We start from the raw sequence: 18045 nt of genomic DNA, 5'->3' as shown, positions 1-18045 counted from the left end.
CACCGAGTCTTTACTGATCACATGCAAATGGAGCTTTCTGTGTCTTACAGTTTGGTGAAATTCAAGTAGCAAAAGGCATCTACCCGAAGTAAAGGCCATCTGACTTCCAAATTTCCATTTTCTACTCAATGAATATATAATGCCGTGGGTCTTTCCTGAATAGCTGCCTTTTTAATATAGGGCAAAGCAACATAACTTTCAGTGAGCTGGCACTCCAAAACAGCTGAGCCAGCTTGTTGCTGCAAACCACTAACCACACCTGGCACAAAAGATGTCAATGCCTCCTAAAAAGGGGGTGTCATCTTATAGGACAGAGTTTTCTCCAACCCTGGAGGCACACTGCCTGTAATGCCCACTGAGGTCTACATCCAGAAACCCACTCAAACAACGGAGAGGCTTTCCAGTAACTTCAGCGGGTATCAGGTTCTTATTTGGCACTATAAGTGAAATGATCTTCAAGATTTGGGGTGAGCACGACTGAAGAAAAGGCTGAGGGCTTGTGGAGGTCAAATGGCCTGTAAGAAGGTAAGTCTTGAAAAGGAAGATTGATAAAAAGAGCTGGAGTATCAGAGGGGTTTTCTGACAATTACACCCGTGCAACCAGTTTAGCTCTCAGCACAGTTACCAGTGTTGTAGTAGCAATAAACATTTTGAATGAAGACCAGTACTATAACCCCAAAGAAAAGGCCAAAACTTAAGGCCAGTTTTCACTGCTTCTACAGCCCCAAGATTTAATCCCGCCATCAGCCCTAACTCGTTGCCAAACTCCCGCAAGCACTGCTAGACGAATTACAGCTCTAACTTAAGATAAAGGTCTCTGGGGGAAGGAGGGTTGAAGCACGCGTGAGGCCTCGGCCCCGCTACCACGGCCATGGCGGGGCAGCACGCCCGCCTCAGCGCCGGGCCCGAGCCGCCATCCGCTCCACAGAGAGGCAGTTTGCCTCATGGAACGCACGGGCCGCGCGTTGGCGGCCACAGGGTTTAATGATGGCGGTTTGGCTCGTCAGGGATGTTCCTGCATGGGGCCTGCCCGTGAGGCCGGCAGAAACGAGGGGCAGCTTCGGCCGTGCTAAAGCGAGCCGGGGGGTGGCGGCGGCGGGAGCCCTCAGCCCGGCGGTAGGTGAGGGCAGCCGCAGCCTCGCCGCTGACACTGAGCATGCTCGGCTCCTCCACATCCGCCCCCGCTCGGCGGCCGAGAGGCGCGGGGGGAGAGGTTCCCCGTCGGTAATAAGCGCCTTGCAGGTGGCGGAGGCGGCGTGCGGGGCTCGCTGCCGCCATGAACCCCGGCGGCGGCGGGGGGGCGGCGCCGGCCTTCCCCGGCCCCGTGCAGTGTAAGTGCCGCTGCGCGCCAGCGGGGTATGCGCGCTCCGGGGCCCGCGCGGCGGAAGCCGAGTTGAGCCGGGGCCCGGGTAGGCCCCGAAACCTGAGTAGCGCAAGAATCAGGCGGGAGCGGAGCCCAGGAACCTGGCTGGGGGGGGAACCCGGGAATCTGGGTGAGCGCCGCGGTCCGCACAGGCCGTGAGGGGCTGCGGGCCGCCGGGAGCGCCGGGCCGGGCCGGGCCGCCCCGCCCCGGGCGGCGGGCCCCGGGCGAGCTCCGTGGAGCGAGGCCGCGGCCGCTGGGCGAGTGCCCTCCGCGCGGCGCAGTGGCGGGGACCCCCCGCGGGACCCTGAGGCCTCCGGGGAAACGCGCCCGGGGGCACGGGCGGCCCGTTCTCCCGGCAGCCCCGTGCCGACCCCGGCCCGGGGGTCCCGCGGTGCCCTAATTCACCCCCGCAGCTCTAGGCAGGGCCAGGCCGCCCCGGGCCCGAAGGGGCTCCTCTCCCCCGCAGCCGGGGTGTCTGGTCAGCGGGATGTCCGCCTGCCAGTTTCTGCAGCTTCACCGATTTCCCTTTTCTCAGGACGAGCTCTTGACCGTGCTCCTGTTTCCACAGTTCCCGGCGGCACCACTGTGCTGGTGGAGCTCACCCCCGACATCCACATTTGTGGCATCTGCAAGCAGCAGTTCAATAACCTCGATGCCTTCGTTGGGCACAAGCAAAGCGGTTGCCAGCTCACTAGTGCAGCGGCCGGGGCCACCAGTACGGTCCAGTTTGTGTCAGAAGAAACGGTGCCATCAACACAGACCCAAACCACAACCAGGACCATCGCTTCGGAGACCCAAACCATCACAGGTATTTTAGTGTTACATACCAGGAGCTTGAAAGCACTCGACTTGTGCAAAGTGGCAACGTTACATAGCCCTCTGCTTGTGTGTCCCCATCACACTAAGCTAAAATAACAGTTTTCACATTAGTCGTCACGTACCTGCAAGCAAAAGAAGGGAAAAAAAAATGGTGTGCTGCCTTCTTGGTTTTGGTATGACAGCAGTTACTTAACTTGCATCTCAATTAGCAAATTCACTTAGAGAATTGCTTAAGTCTAATGTGTTGTATAACCAACTTGTGCAAACTAATTAAAATTGTCAATACTTATGAAAAATAATCAAATTACTATGCATTTTATTTTTTAAGAGTGCTCTTGATGAAAAACAGACACAGAATTGCTGTCGGGCGCCAATCCAGGCCTTTTTATGTGAGAACACTGCATTCCCTAACATTGCTCCCACAACTAATTGGCAGGAAAAATATTACTCAAAATTTCTGCCTATGCGAAGACTCAAGTGAGGTCCTGATCCTGCAGACATTTAAATAAAACTAGAATTTTGTTCCGTGTGTGAAGGTTTGCCCTTCTATATATAGTTTTATTTTATTTTATTTTGGTCTGGGACCTTACTAAAATCCAAATTATTTGACTTTAATTTGGATAGACAGATTAGGGCAGAGAATCTGGAAGAGCAGTGAAACAAACTGAATTCAGGGCTCACTTCCAGGAATTTTTGTATTATAATCCCTTAACTCACTGTGGGTTTTGGGTGAGTCATTTTTCTGCTTCATATTTACTCATCTTTAAAATGAGGGCAGTTATATCCTTCTGCCCTTTTGGGGTATAGCGTTGTTTAAGTGATTTAAAAGCTGCTACTTTGGCTGAGATAGTTTCACCTGTTATTCTTGTGACTAATAGCTAAAAACAGTATAGTTGAAAGAAGCTGAACTTTTTTAACAATTTAAAAAAAAAAATTGTTTATGTGATGCCTTTTTGACAATATTTGCCATAGAAATAATTTGGGTTTTTTCTCCTTTGGGCTGTAGCACAGCCAGTGTTGAAAAACAAACATACCTTTATTAATGTAAGACCTGGACAGGCATCAGAAGAAACCGAACTTCTGAAGAAACTGAACAGCGCAGTCAGATAGGATTCAGAGGGAGACAAGTGGGCCTACGTAGGGTTGTACGAAGTTCAGCGTCGCTCATCAGGTCTTGACAGAATTTTTGCTGATAGCAGGATGGCAAGGGAGAGAAAAGCCTTTCTCCTTTCCCCCTCCCCCAGGTGAATAGGAAGACAGGAACAGGAATGTTGCTGGAAAAAACAGAATAGAGAAGTAATTAATGAAACTAGAAAATAATCAGATTTTTCTGATTGGAGAAGTTAATGTTCTCAGATTGAGCTCTTTTATGTGTTTAGTTTCTGCACCAGAGTTTGTTTTTGAGCATGGCTATCAAACGTACCTGCCCAGTGAGAGCAGCGAGCCTCCAACTGCTGCTGTCGTGTCTACACCACCAAAAGCACGTTCAAGAAAATCCAATTCCTCACTTACACAGAAGAAACTAAACTGCTGCTATCCAGGTAAGATGTGGACTATACCTTTTTCCTCTTCATTTTAAAATTGATAGGTTTCGTACAGTCCTATGCATGGTGGCTCTGTCTGTCTTAAGCAGTTAAAACATGCCGAACCTGGCACTAAGGGTGTGATGTACTACCATTGATACCAGTAGTAGTTTTGCTATTGATTTCGCGTGTCCCGAGACGTTGGTGCTATACTGTGGTATACTCTGGCAATGCTGCATTGGGTTTGCGTCTAGACATTGCTATGGGTGTGGGCATAGGCCAATGTTAGACTTGAGTCTTGTTACCTTTTTGCTAACTGCCACTGTAGATGAGAAATATTATACATGCATTTTGCACTATATGTTTTGTCTTTGGTCAGTTAGCATTTTTATAAGGATGGATTGAACCAAAGTATTTGGAGACCTTAATGAGTAAAAACCATGAAATATGCAGAAAACATGTGCAGAGACAGCCATGTAGATGAGTAGTCATATTAATGGTAGCAGAAGTTACAGTCTCTTTTTGTAAGCTTGCCTTCATTTGAAAGGCACATTTCAAATGCTTAGCATTCATTTCTGTGCTCTAAAACTGTAGTGCTTTCCGCTTGGACAGAATTCCTGAATGGTGAGCTGTTACCTGAGTTCCCAGTTGCACTAACTTGAAGTCATACGTGGAATTAATTAGTTCCCCCAGCATCCCCTGTGTACTCTAAAGAGCATCTCAAATCCTAGGCAGACATTCCAGAGAATTTGTTTCAAAGCCCACAGAAAACGATAATGTAGAGACTGAATTGCCTCCTAGGGGAAGCATTAGAAAACTCAAGTTCATAGGTAAGCTGGTCACTATTTTAAGTAGATGTGAGTAAACAAGAGAGGGAATTTGTTTTCTGTTAATGCTGAATTTTAAAGAACATGTCCTTGAAAAGAAACATAATGCCCAGAATATGGTAGTATATTTTTATTGTTTTGTTAGATTTTCCTTGAATTTAAGGACCTTAATCTTACCATTTTTAGGTTGCCAGTTCAAGACTTCCTATGGTATGAAGGATATGGAACGTCATCTACGAACACACACAGGTTTATATAGTTGCTATATTTTATTTTTGGTTGCTTTCCTCATTTTGGCTTTTTGTCAAAAGGTATTTTCCTACAAAATAATGTATCTATAGTTAAATTAGATACGATGTACACGTATGTCTGTACGTTCTAGCATTGTAGTTCTCTGTGCCTGGGGAATTGCCCTTTTTGGGTAAGCCATGTTCCACTATGGGCAGTTACCACTCACAGCTATGAAACATGAAGACTGTGCATCGATTTAAGGCACAGTTAAATTTCTGAGGTGCAGACCATGTGTTTATCAAGGTGCAGTGTGGTGGTGGTACATAAACCTAGTTTGTTCTTCGTATGGAACAATGATTCCAACATTTCACCTCCCTTCCCCCTAAACCGCAATTTCAGAGTTGTAAAGGGAGAAAGTTCCAAAGGGTCTTCTAAATTCGTTGCACTTGTGCATGCAGCCTTCTGGAGCATAGAAGAGCTCTTAGCTGATAGGATGGCTGCTGAAATCCAACATCCAGCTTTTGAAAACTAGCCCCATTTCTGTTGAGTGTTTAGTGTGTGCTTTTTTTTTTTTATTGCAACAACATCTTTATGGTGCAAAAATTCTTGATGTATTGATGCTCTTCTGTTTGTTTCAGGAGACAAGCCCCATAAATGTGAAGTTTGTAACAAATGTTTTAGTCGTAAAGATAAGCTGAAGATGCATATGCGTTCTCATACTGGGGTGAAGCCTTACAAATGTAAGCACTGTGACTATGCAGCTGCTGACAGCAGCAGTCTCAACAAGCACCAGCGCATTCACTCCAACGAGCGTCCTTTTAAATGCCAGATCTGTCCTTATGCAAGCCGCAACTCTAGTCAGCTAACTGTACATCTCAGATCCCACACAGGTAAGTTTATATTAAAATTCAGGTCTGTAAAGGTTTGAAGGTCATAGGGAAGATTTTGGGGCCTATTTGAATTCTCAAAAGCACCTAGGCATCCAGCTTCTGTGAATTTCTTGAGTGCAGAATCTAGTAGGGCAATACAGCTCTACTAAAAATACCTGGAAGCAATCAGAAGACAGATCTGACTCTTGGTAGATTTTCTTCTGTATTGATTTTGAAACTGCCTATTAGATGTTCGTAAACCAGTAGAACTGAAGGATCTAATTGATTGATTGATTAAGAGCATCTAGGTTCCTGTCTGTGTCTCTCAGCTCTGGTCCACTATATTAGAAACACCAAAATTACTTTATAATTGAACTAGTTACATCAATGCAAACCTTAGCTGCATAATTCAATTTTTCTTGCATCAGTAAATTAGCAAGTAATTAGCAGTTTAAGTTACTTTTTTTTTTAACCTTTCTCTGTGGTACCTTCCATGTGCAGACTGATGGACATTAACAATTTAGTATGAGCAGCCAGAACTATATTCTGCCCATACCATTTTTGCTCTATGGATAAAAAGCTTTAGCCTCCAGGCTTATAAACATTGTATCATTTTATATTTGAATTATTTGCCTAAGTTTCATTTTAATCAGATTTCTTTTATAGATTGTTCCTAGAAGAGATTTGCTGTGAAGATACTGCTGTACAGTTGTCTTTGTACAGTTGTCTTTGTATGTTGTTTTTCATCTAATCCAGGGTACTGGATTAGTTTCTGTGTTGTCTTTTATACATTTGATTAGTTCTGTGAATTTTAGCTGCAAGGTGGTTATGGTTCAGTGATTACTAGATTAGCTTTGAACCTGTCCTACATCTGATTCTGAATTCAAGTACTAAACAACATTAGTTCAGATGTGTGCAAGATGGGATTTATTTTGAGTAGATAAAAGAAATAAATCCCTTGTGCATTGTGAAGGAGAGGAGGGTTAAACCAATCTGTCTCTAGCAGAAAATAATCTTTTATACTTCACAAATCTGCTGTGATGGAACAGGCAGGGCTGTCAGGCAGTTGTTTTACAAGTTTCCCTCTTTCTATTGCTCTGTAAGAAGATGTGATGGTCAGTCAAAATAGTATGGGTTGTTATGAGAAGTTACCTGTTAGTAAACACGCTAGTCAGAGAATATGGTATGGCATTTTCCCCATGTCATATAAGAGTGTGCGTACTTCTGCATTTATGTACAGGGGCATGTATGCTCTCAGTTTGGCTGTGGGAGAACCTATGAATGATCATGATTCTCTTGTATTTCCAGTAGAGTTAGATTTCTGTGGCATTAAATATTGCAGTAGTTGGAAATGGTTTTTAGGCTGCCTTCTTTTTGGCAGATCAGTCTGTTGTCCCTTAAGCAATTGAATTATGCTAAAATTCAAGTCTGTAGTTTTGTTGTCACTTCCATTTCTCAAAAATAAATCCTCTTTTGTAAAAGGACTTCTGATTCACTGAAAGGAGGCACAAGAATTTTGAAAGTAAACATTTCATCCTCGTTAGGTTACAAAGCTGTTACGCACACAGCCAATTTTAGGGGAAAAGTAAGACTGGTATGTAGAATATATTACTTACTGGAATTCAATTAGTCATTCTCTAGAAGGTGAGTGTAATCTACATTGCTCAGTGTGAGATCATCTACGTAGCATTACTTGTTGAACTAGTCATCTAAAGATCAGTTTCCTGTTAATTTGAGTAAAACTGCTCTTACAATTATTAATTCCAGGATCAGACACACTTTTTTTTTAAGCTATATTCTGTCAGTGTTGATTATGTATGGACAGAAATGTAAGTAATGGACCACTCTTTAAATAAACAGAACCAACATACTTTGCTATATTCAGTAAAATTGTGCTACCCTGCATGTGAAAATTAAGTCATTGAAATATGTAATGTGCCTTCATCAGCAAAGTAGATAAAAATTCAGTAGCTGAGTGTGCAGCTGAGACTGTAAAATAAACTAGATGAACAAACAGTGCATCTTCATTAATAAAATCTGTTTAATATAGATAATACACCATGTATCTCAATTATTAAACAGATACATGGATTAGCACAGTAGGCCACAACTTGATTTGAAAAATATGCAGCTAAACCTGTGACATATGCAGCTGGATAAGCAAATTATGCAAAATTATACAGCTATCACAAACTCTATAAAATATTAACTTATAAAATAAATCAGCCATTTGCAGTTTGATTGTTAAAGAAGATAAATGCTTGCTGAACTAAGTACACTGTCTTTTTCCTTCCCCCACCAAGGGTGTCTTAGAACCTAATAACACAATTCTTCCACTTTTTCAAAATAATACCTACCTAAAGACTTCATGCTCAGGTACTTTAGAGAACTACATATTTAGATTAAAGGAAAAAAGTGAATACATATTTAGTTGGGTTGGTAGGTTTGCTTTGGATTTTTTTTAATGACTTCAGAATGGAGTCACTGGTCTTTACCCTGGAATTGATTATGGACTAAACAGAGCTACAGCTTAATTTGGTCATGCATGTTATGAAACAAGCCTGCAAATAAAGAAAATGCAAAATAGTGGTTTAGATCCAGGCAATTCAAATAGTTATTCCTGTTGGTAGTCTGACATAAATAGGCTTACAGAGATCTTGCAGATGAGTGTGTTCCTTTTTCATGCTTTCTCAGTTAAGAATTTGACCTAACTTTCCACTACATTGTTAGGTTTCTGGATCAGCATTGTGCTCTCAAAAAAAAAAAAAAAAAAGGCACTTATGAATATTTTATGTACCTGTTTGCATGAATGCAAACTGATATTGCATGAATACAAACTGATACTAGATGTTCCTGAAGTGATCTGTGGAACACTGTTAGGTGTGCTACATGGGGCAAATACCTGGTTGCTGTAATGACAGGAAAACAAAAGCTTAATGTTACTTCTCTGTGTAAGCACATTTACCCGGAGTCACAGACTGGCATGCATGTTTCATTAGTCTCACATTTGTCTTTTCCAGTTGCATTTATGTAGCTGTGATCCCTCCTTCCTCCCCTCCCCCCCATAAATGTAGTAATGCTGTGGTTGTGCAGTCACCTGACACTGACCTAGGTATGGACTTTTGTTCTGGACAACAGTTTCCACTGCCTTCCTGTGCCAGCAATAGTATTTGTACTGCACCGCATGAACCAGGCCAAAGAAGTGATCAGTTTTTCTTGTCAGCTGATCTCACTCAACTATATGGTTGAGCAGTAAGGCTGGTGCCCATTAAACACCTGTTTCTGCAGTAGCCTGCCATTTACCTAGGCTTAGGGTTAACCTACAAGCCTTCCTGTAGATCCCGTAGTGTAAACCCGAGACATGGATGTTTTTATGTTGTTTTCTTACTGTTCAGAAATGTAGCAGCTGTTAAAGTTACAGTGTTTATTTTTACTAAACACTAGTTGAGATATACTGTTGCTAAAGAGGGACAAATGAGAAACTTCCCATCGCTCCTCTGGAGCACACTGAACAGTTTTACCCACAAAATGAACTGAAAATGGAGAATATCTAAGATGCAGACATGAAAAAGCAACAGATGTCGGCAGGCGTGCTCGTGGAGAGTTTGCACACAAGTATGTCCGACCAGGTGGTAAATACTGTGCCGTTAAAGTTCTCTACAACTTGAAAATATGTTGGGAGTTTACAGGTATTTAGAACAAGTCAGCTGTACATAATTCATTATAGCATTGGCCTCTCTAATGGATCTTGGTGTCTCATCTGTAATTTGAACTGTGTTTTTTGTTGACAGGAGATGCTCCTTTCCAATGTCAGATGTGTCCTGCTAAATTTAAAATCAACTCAGACTTGAAGAGGCACATGCGTGTGCATTCTGGTGAGAAACCTTACAAATGTGAGTTCTGTGAGGTCCGGTGTGCCATGAAAGGAAACTTGAAATCACACATTCGTATCAAGCACAGCATGGAAAATACTCTCAAGTGTCCAGAGTGTGACTTTCAGTGTGGAAACAAAACAAGCCTCCGGCATCACATAAGAACTCATCAGCCTGAACAACCAGTGAAGTGCTCAGAGTGCAACTATTCTTGCTCCAACAAGGCAGCTCTGAAAGTGCACGAGCGAATTCACTGCAAAGATCGTCCTTTCAAATGTGAATTCTGCAGCTTTGATACCAAGCAGCGGAGCAACCTGACAACTCATGTGAGGAAAGCTCATGGTGACAAAGTCAAGACCAAGAAGCAAACGGTGGAGAAGAAGGAAGGAGATCGGCCAAAGCAAGGTGGCTCCAGGCAAGTTGCCAAATTGGATGCCAAGAAAGCATTTAAGTGTGACCTGTGTGACGCTTCCTTTGTCCGAGAAGATTCTCTTAGGAGTCATAAAAAGCAGCACAGTATGTATAATGGCTCTAAAAATAATGAACTGGCTGTTCTACAGCTCCAGATGGATCCCAGTCGGCAGGCCAGTGCCCCAATTACTGTCAGTCACCTCCAGGTCCCACTTCAGGCTGCTCAGGTTTCTCCATACAATGAGGGAAGGGTCAAGATCATCGTGGGTCACCAGGTCCCTCAGACTAACAGTATCGTTCAGGCTGCATCAGTGAATGTCGTGCCTCCTACATTAGTTAGCCAGAATCAGGAAGACCTCTCGGCCAACAGCCGCTTGCAGCTGCTGGGCCAGGTCAGTTTGTTGGCACCGCCTCCACCTCCCATATCTCAAAGCGAAGCAGGGCCTGTGGCACAACCGGCAGTTCTTCTCACAACCCATGACCAAAGCGATGGAAGCGCGTTACATCAAACTCTGATTCCTGCTGCTTCTGTCAGCAGTCATGAGGCTTCAGCAAACCAAGCTTTCATCACCAGCTCTGGAATCAGCTGCTCTGACTTAGAAGGCCTTAATGCTTTGATACAAGAAGGAGCAACAGAAGTGACTGTGGTTAGTGATGGGGGTCAGAGTATAACAGTGTCCACTTCAGCTCCCCCTCCTCCTATATTTTCTTCATCCTCTCACACAGAAGCCCCTAAGCAAACCTATTCTATCATTCAAAGTGGAGCCCATACAGCTTTGCTGTGTCCAGCAGACTCCATACCAGATTAGTTGCAAAGTACTAGTACTAAACAAATTTCAATCTCGGAGACAGTGCTGAATTCAGCAGAAATGCATAGGACATAAGTGAATGCAGGATTTGTCCTACAAAGCCAAATACCTTCCACTTACACATTTTACTTGTCTGTACATAGAAACATACATCTTGTATGTGAAAAAGAGGATGTGTATATTTATGTGCCTCTATTGAAATCGGAGGCTGTGTTCTTTGTAAAATCTGAGCATTGAAGCAACTGTTGGCAATTTCACCAAGCAGTAAGCTTCCCAGAATATGATTTTTGTATTGTGCTGGCTAAAATAAGAAAGCCTCACCTTACGATGAATTACCTTCACAGCAGACTCGTTCTTTCATGCACACATGAAAAGGTAATAGTCCAAGCCATTCTGAAGTGTATTTTTAAGTGAAGTCTGATTCAATTACATGCTATGTATGCATTAACTGCACCTGGCTGATTGTTGATCCCTAAGAAATGTCTACTACTGGGTCTAATGCAGCCCTAGTAAAGTTTAAGGGGGCTTGTTCCTTAATATCTGTAGAAGTTGCTAGCACCTGGCACTTAATCTGGAAATGCTTATGCAGAAGACCAGGTGATCATTTTTAGAAAACAAAAGAATTTTGTCCGTCCATCAGTAATAACTAACTTTGTTAGCAAGAACACTATTGCAAATTACATATATGGCACAGTGATCTCTGTCAGAGGCACCTGTGTTTTAAAGAACAAAACAACTGCAAATATATTTTTTACAAACACTACTTAAATTTTGTTTTTATTTTGATGCTGCCTGTTTGTAGTTGCATGGGTGGTAAAAGTGCATTACATTTTGGCTCTGTTCAAGTTAAAGGGGAAAAAGGAAAAGATTGAACTCGTTCCATTTAAAATAAAAAAATAATAGATTCTAATCGAAGGTCTGAAACTCTAGCATAAATTCAGATTGGATCATAATGAGACAGTAATTTACCATTATAGGATGATGCACATTTCTATAATGAATGAATTCTAGGCTGTATTTTGAACTATGCAATATTACAGTCCTAGCTGGTGAGCATTCTTGTTGTGGTAGCTAATAATACCTTCACTACCAAACTATCTAGTTAAAGAACAGACTCTCAACTTGGGAAAATAGACAGCTCTGTAGGTGCCTGGATCTGCAAAAATCAGAGATCATTTCACAGCCAGACAGCATCCCAAGGACAATTTTTAACATACATGAAGACTGAAAAGAGACTGTTATCAAAACCAGCTCTAAGATTCCCTCTTGGGGAATCAAAGTCAAGTTAAATTTCACAGTATTTGCTGGTGGGAGACATTGAATGATTGCTTTATGTTCTAGAAACATGCTTGGAAAACTTACAAAGATTATATAATTAGGACCACTTTCTGAATAGGCCTCACGCTTGAAATTTTTAGCTTGTACAGCCTGTATTTTGTGTATGTGGGGGTGCTCCCTGCTCCTTCCCCCTGTGTGGTACGTACTCTATGTGCAGTGTAAGGCTTCCTGCTTTACAATGACGAGTAGGAAAATGCAATCATAACTCACAAGTACGGTCGCAGAGGTGGTTCTTGAAAATGTGACCTTTGTTTTTTGTTGAAATAAGGGTTGTTTAAACTTGAATGCTCCAGTATTGCTGTCTGCATTCTTTATGGGAAATAGTATTTTTGGAGATCCATGTCTCTTCTGCCTTCCTAATCCTTGATTCTAAATTAATGTTCTTTTAAAACAAAAAACCCTTCCAAATAATCTTGGCTTTAAAATCTGGAGTTTGATTTGAACTGTCTGACAGTGTGCCTGACGCTTGTGGATATCAGAAAAGTTAGAGGGAGAAACTTCATAAATGCTTAATTAAAAAGGCATTATTAAAGACTTGTTTTCTAGCCCCATGCTGCATTGAAATATGAAGCAAAAGTTTTAAGTTCACTGACGGTTGTATTTCAGGGTTTATTATTTCCTACACTTGTTCTCCAACTCTTCTGGTGATACGGGTTTGTCACCTGTTAATTATCTCTTCCCTACAGATAGGTGATTTAAGGAGCTGACAAGACCCAGTTCCAAGTCACCGAGCACACCTGTTTTTGTATAAATTAGAGGTAGGCGGGAAGTTTTTACTAGATTAGATCACTGCAGAACATTCATTGAGAACAATAAATTGAAAGCCTAGATACTTTGAATTTTAACGCTGGCATTGCTGGTTTGTGGCTCTCCAGTCATGTTTCATTGTTGTGCCTATAGCATAGACCTGATCGTTACATTTCAACTGTGTTGAAACTACTTGTAAAGCACTTGGAAGATAAAAGGCATCACAGGTAAGTGCTTGATCTTACTATATGTGGTCCCTGATATCCAGGTTGTAAATGATCACTGGAGCAGCGTAGATCAAACACTTTGCTATCTTTGAATTAAAATGCATGGCATAGTAGCAATTCTTCACTATTAACCCATCTCCAAATGTATGCGTACATATGTGCGTGATCTAAACCGTCAGGCTGTGTACAGTGTTTCTGTGCACTGGGGCAATAGTTACTGTAAACACTAGTGAAAGATGGGGCACTTTCAGTCCTGTAGCAGTAAATACACATTTTTCACCCAGCTTGCAGTGGTTTTAGACCACGTGCAGCACTGGCGTTGCAGGGGAGGAGATGCTTCTGGGGAGCGCGAGTGCCTGGCGGGGCTGAGCTGCCCAGGCTGTGGCATGTGTGATGGACAAGGGAGCTGCAGGAGAGCAAGCTAGGGGAAGCTCAATGCAGCTGGAGTTCAAGTCTGTCTGACCTGCAGAGGGAGGGGGGCTCCTTCAGGTCATCTCAGTGGTCCCGTGCTGTAACAGCACTGCTCCGCAAACGGTTACGTTAACATAGCAAAGTAGATGGTAAACTACAACCAAGGTAATTTTTTTTTTCTTTCCCAATTGTGATACTGAGTGACACAAATGATGATAGCAAATTATACTCTTAGCTTTCAAAACCTGTGCTAGGTCTCTGAATAGCATTAACTAGTCCATTGGTGAGCTAGGTTTTAATACCAGTCACTATAGATTTTCCCTTTATTGTAAGACAAAGAATCTAAATTGTTCTGCGCTCACATACTTGGTTTTGTCACTGGTAAGTCTGCCTCTGTGTCTGCTTGCTCACATGCCATCTTCCCAATATTTCCTGCTGGTTGATTTTATGAAGGCTGGTGATCTTAAGGATAATCATGTTCTTATTTCTACAAGCCACATGGGTAGAGAGTTTAAGTATCCCAGCTGAGGGGCTTGCATGTCAGAGACCCTGGTGATAGAGCTTTCCAAGTGCGCCAGCTGGACAAGAAACTTCTGCCTGGGACATGGGACAGGAGCTGGTGGACATGTGTTGCACTGGGTTTAGAGCTGGTGGCTGTACATTACTGCAAAAGGGGTGGTAGTCTTATTTTTAAGATAAAAGTTTGGACATAGTTAGGCTACCTGCTGGTACTGGTGGGTAAGGTAGGCAGGCTTTCGGGTATAGAAAATTGTACCAAGCCTACAAACTTGTAAGTGCAAATGTACTACAGTTTGGCAGCTAAAAGGTAACATTAATTTTCATATACTCGTTGGTATAAATGAGCTCTGCGTGCGGGGTTTCATGAGCATGAAGTATTTGGTGTCATCTATAGGTGGTGCCAGAGATCTAGATAAACTTTTAAACGCGGCCTGTTCTGCTTGATGCTGTTTCCTGTTAAACAGTTCCCTGCTTTTAACTCTTTGCCGGATAAACACATTTCAAAATCCACTTTTATAAGAAGTTACAAAAAGCTTAGCTGTGAAAATCTTACTTTCATTTAAGATAAAAAGTAACAAATAAAAAAAAAAAAAGTCCAACGTTTTCTACTGTTAAGATCCCGTGAAGAAGATTTATGGCCAGAACTTAATCTCACAATTTATGTTAAACTGATCATTTTTTACTCCCTGTTAATTAATTTTAATCTGTACATAGTTTGCAGCTTCAGAATTGTCGTGCACTGCAAGAATGATACAAAATGAGAGATTTTGACAAAACTGATGGTTTGAATTGTAATTTATCTGTATTTGCACTTGGCCAACAGCCCTGCACCCAGGGGATGCACCACCACGGCCAGGAATCTCATGTTCAATCTAATGTCACACTTAACGTTACACAGCTCTGTTATCTGCATTTCAGTTTCACAAAAAGGCTTGTTTACCTTCTAAAATAGGAAACCAGTAGATCTGTCATATTGTAAAGACTAACCTTCATTCTGGTCCTATGTGTGCTTCTAAGATAAACAGGAAAGATAACAAAATGGTGTGAATGAATAGACAAAGCTTGGTGCTGCTTCTTCAACATTGTTTAGCTGATTGCATTATGTTTAAGTGAACAATCTAGAGACTTCTTTCCTCCACCCTAAAAAAAAAAAAAAAAAGGCAGCTGATAACCAAGATTAACAGTGGGGCGATTTTTTTTCAATTTTCTGTTCCAATATTCCAGCTTTATTTCTGTGTATGACAGTAATGGTCTTTGTGTTTTGGAGCTGGCAGAAGCAGATTGTTTTAATCTCTGATATTCATTTAATACATTCTTCATGTTATCAACAGAACTATCCCTTGAGAGAGCATGGTAATTCATAACAAGTGTCTCTTGTAGAGCTTGCTTGCTTTCAAGCACATGGTAAATAAATCGTATACCTTCCTAGAGTTCTGCCATAGCCCCAGAGCTCTGTAGCAAGTTGTCTCTTTCCAGGAGAAAATATTTGGATGGATTTTGTTCTTGCCCGGGGATCTCCAAGCCCTCCCTGGTACGCACTGAGCCCCAGAGTGCACATGTGGCACAGAGCGAGCAGACCCGGCTGCCCGGGCTGCTGCTGGGGAGCGCTTCTCGCTTCTGCTCACTTGTTACAAAATGGATGATGTTTACACTGCACTGCTCTGAACTGGCTCTGAGGAAAATGTAAAACTAAATATTCCACAGTTAGCTTCCTTCAACACGTTCGTGGCAGGTTTTGCTCTCTGCACAGGCTTGTAATTTTTACACAATTTGCTTGTGGAGTCCCGTTTGCGAGTTACGGTGTGTTACGGTCCTCCCTCTTCTGTGAATATGAATCTCTATGACTGGTTAAAGAAATGAGGTTAAACAGAGCAAGAACATTAGCCAGAACACTAAGCAAGCAGTGGTGCATAGCGTGTATGCACTTCAAATAAAGCAACCCCCTGCTCTTCCATCTTTCCCAACTTTTTTTGGTTTTGTTGTTGTTACTCCATGACACTGCTTTTTAAAACCAGGCCCAAGTATCACATGAACTTATCCTCAGCAAGACCTACTAGAATGTGCTTTTCTCTGGTTTTGTGAGGTAGAAACACACAGCAGGGAAAAAAATCCCAAGTCCAAAGAAAAATTTGCCTTCAACACCTTTAATTGTGTGTCGGTGTGGCAGTTATCTGCGTGAGCTCCGGCACAATGTCCCCAGAAGGACACCGCAGTGTTGAGTTTGAACAATAAACCAGCGGCACTCTGGATTAAGCCCTCTATCAGGGTTGCTGGTATCTTTTATGCGGTTTTGATAAACACTTTAACTGTCATTTGCATCAAAATGGCAGGTTCCTGCTCAAAACCACCATCAATTTGTCCTGTGCACAGGGGGGGGTTACTGGCTATGCAGATGCACCAGGAAGCGCTCCTGGATGAGTGAATGGGATCAAGTCCTCACGTGAGATGAGACCTAAAAGCAAGCAGAACTTGGCCCAAAGCTAGCTCCTTTGGGATCTGGGGGAAAACCAAACTTCTATTGAATACACATGGTTTTTGCAATTACAAAATTATAATCAGAATATTTCCCAATCATTTTGGCAGAGCTATTTATTGCTATTACGATCTGACTGCACTGGGAAGTATCTTCTGTTGTGGGGTTTTAAATTGTTCTTTAAAAATGTTAGAAGCATGCCAAGACATTTTTCTCTAGATTACGAACAACTGGGGAAAGGCTTCTTTTTTAGATACATTTATTTTATGCTGCATTTCTGATTCTTCATGTAGTTGCTTGTGTTTCCAGTCACAGTATAGTCAGTCGTCCTTTTTGCAATGCGGTGCTCTGGTGTCAGTAAAAATATTTGCCACGTCCTCCATGGAAAGGCTTCTATCCTATAATTTCAGGAATATTGACTGGATACACTAATGGCCTTTTACGTCTCCAGTTGGAAAACCTTTAGCCTTGTTATTTAAATTTTAAGAAGAGAAACCAATATTGTTAAGAGAAACTGCTGTCTCCTGTCACTTATCCCGATGACCTTTCATAAGGTGATAAAGGTTTCTATAGTGACCTGAGAAAATAATGTCTCAGGTATCATTGTGAATTAAAAGTCTGTCGCAGGAAAAGCTTTCTTTTCTCTCTCAGGTATCCAGTTCTGCCTTTGTCTTTATTCCAGTTGCTAGACACGGAGAAGGACTCATAAAATAGACAGTATTTGGTTACATGGCTGTCTTTCATCTTTTAGATGTTGTAGGGAACTAAAAAAGTCCCTGACAAAGCAAAGTTGGGGTTTTTTAATGCTATATACCATTAGAGTAACAAATAACATGCATGTTCAGGGTCTGCTGTTGTAATGCCACTGAATTCTGTGACCTGGGATATCCGATAATTTATTCCATAAGCTTCAGGAGTTGGGTTTGCCTCTGTAAGAAACAGGCATTATGGACTATTACGCATTCAACTTTGGCAGAGGTGCTGTGAGGATTGCTCGAAGTTCCTAGTTTCAGACCTCACGTAAACTTGCTTTTAATGTCTGAAAGTGAAAGCTCTCTTGGTTAGTTATAAGAGTGGGTGAACATTATCTGGGAAATAATTATCTGAGGACCTGTAGAGGGAGGTTGGTTGGTTGGGGTTTTTTTGAGGGGGGGTGTTTTGGGTTTTTTTTAAGGATACAAGGATGCATTTATGCCTTCCTGTGCTCCTGGATGAAACAACATGTTATGCCATGAATGTCTTTCAATTTATCAAACCTGATGTGAGAGACACCTAAAACAAAGCTTGGAGAAACCTCCAACGTTTTCAGCTTGAGTTTCCCATTCATATCTTTCAAAATGAAGGAGAGCTGTTAAAATCTTTGTGCTATCTGTATAGGCAGCATTTGGAAATAAAGGCTGGCCCTACATAGCAGACTTAGGCTGCATATCCCTGTTGATCAGAGCTGTTTTCAGACAATTTTCTATCATTTTTCTTTTGATCACAAAAAGGAAGCTTATCAAGACTGGGAACCCCTGGGCCAGGTGAGGCGGAGCGAGGCCAGCGACGCAGGTCGGCTGCGTTCCCCGTGGGGCTCCCAGCCCCGAGCCATCACCCCGTTCTGCC

General features: G+C 42.3%; 1 protein-coding gene across 1 annotated transcript; it reads left to right on the top strand.

Moving 5' to 3' along the window:
* Positions 1-1187: 1187 nt before the first annotated feature.
* ZFP64 (ZFP64 zinc finger protein) lies at positions 1188-17579 on the top strand. Its single transcript, XM_075517628.1, has 6 exons — positions 1188-1331; positions 1933-2172; positions 3563-3724; positions 4720-4782; positions 5403-5654; positions 9425-17579. Exons 1-6 carry the CDS (start codon positions 1277-1279, stop codon positions 10723-10725), a joined length of 2073 nt encoding a protein of 690 aa, XP_075373743.1. The 5' UTR covers positions 1188-1276; the 3' UTR covers positions 10726-17579.
* The last annotated feature ends 466 nt before the right edge of the window (positions 17580-18045 follow it).

The sequence above is a fragment of the Mycteria americana genome, chromosome 14 (genome assembly GCF_035582795.1).
Source record: "Mycteria americana isolate JAX WOST 10 ecotype Jacksonville Zoo and Gardens chromosome 14, USCA_MyAme_1.0, whole genome shotgun sequence".
In the NCBI taxonomy this organism is placed as follows: Eukaryota; Metazoa; Chordata; class Aves; order Ciconiiformes; family Ciconiidae; genus Mycteria; species Mycteria americana.
Note: the sequence above shows the minus strand (reverse complement) of the source record. Positions and strands in the feature narration are given on the sequence as shown.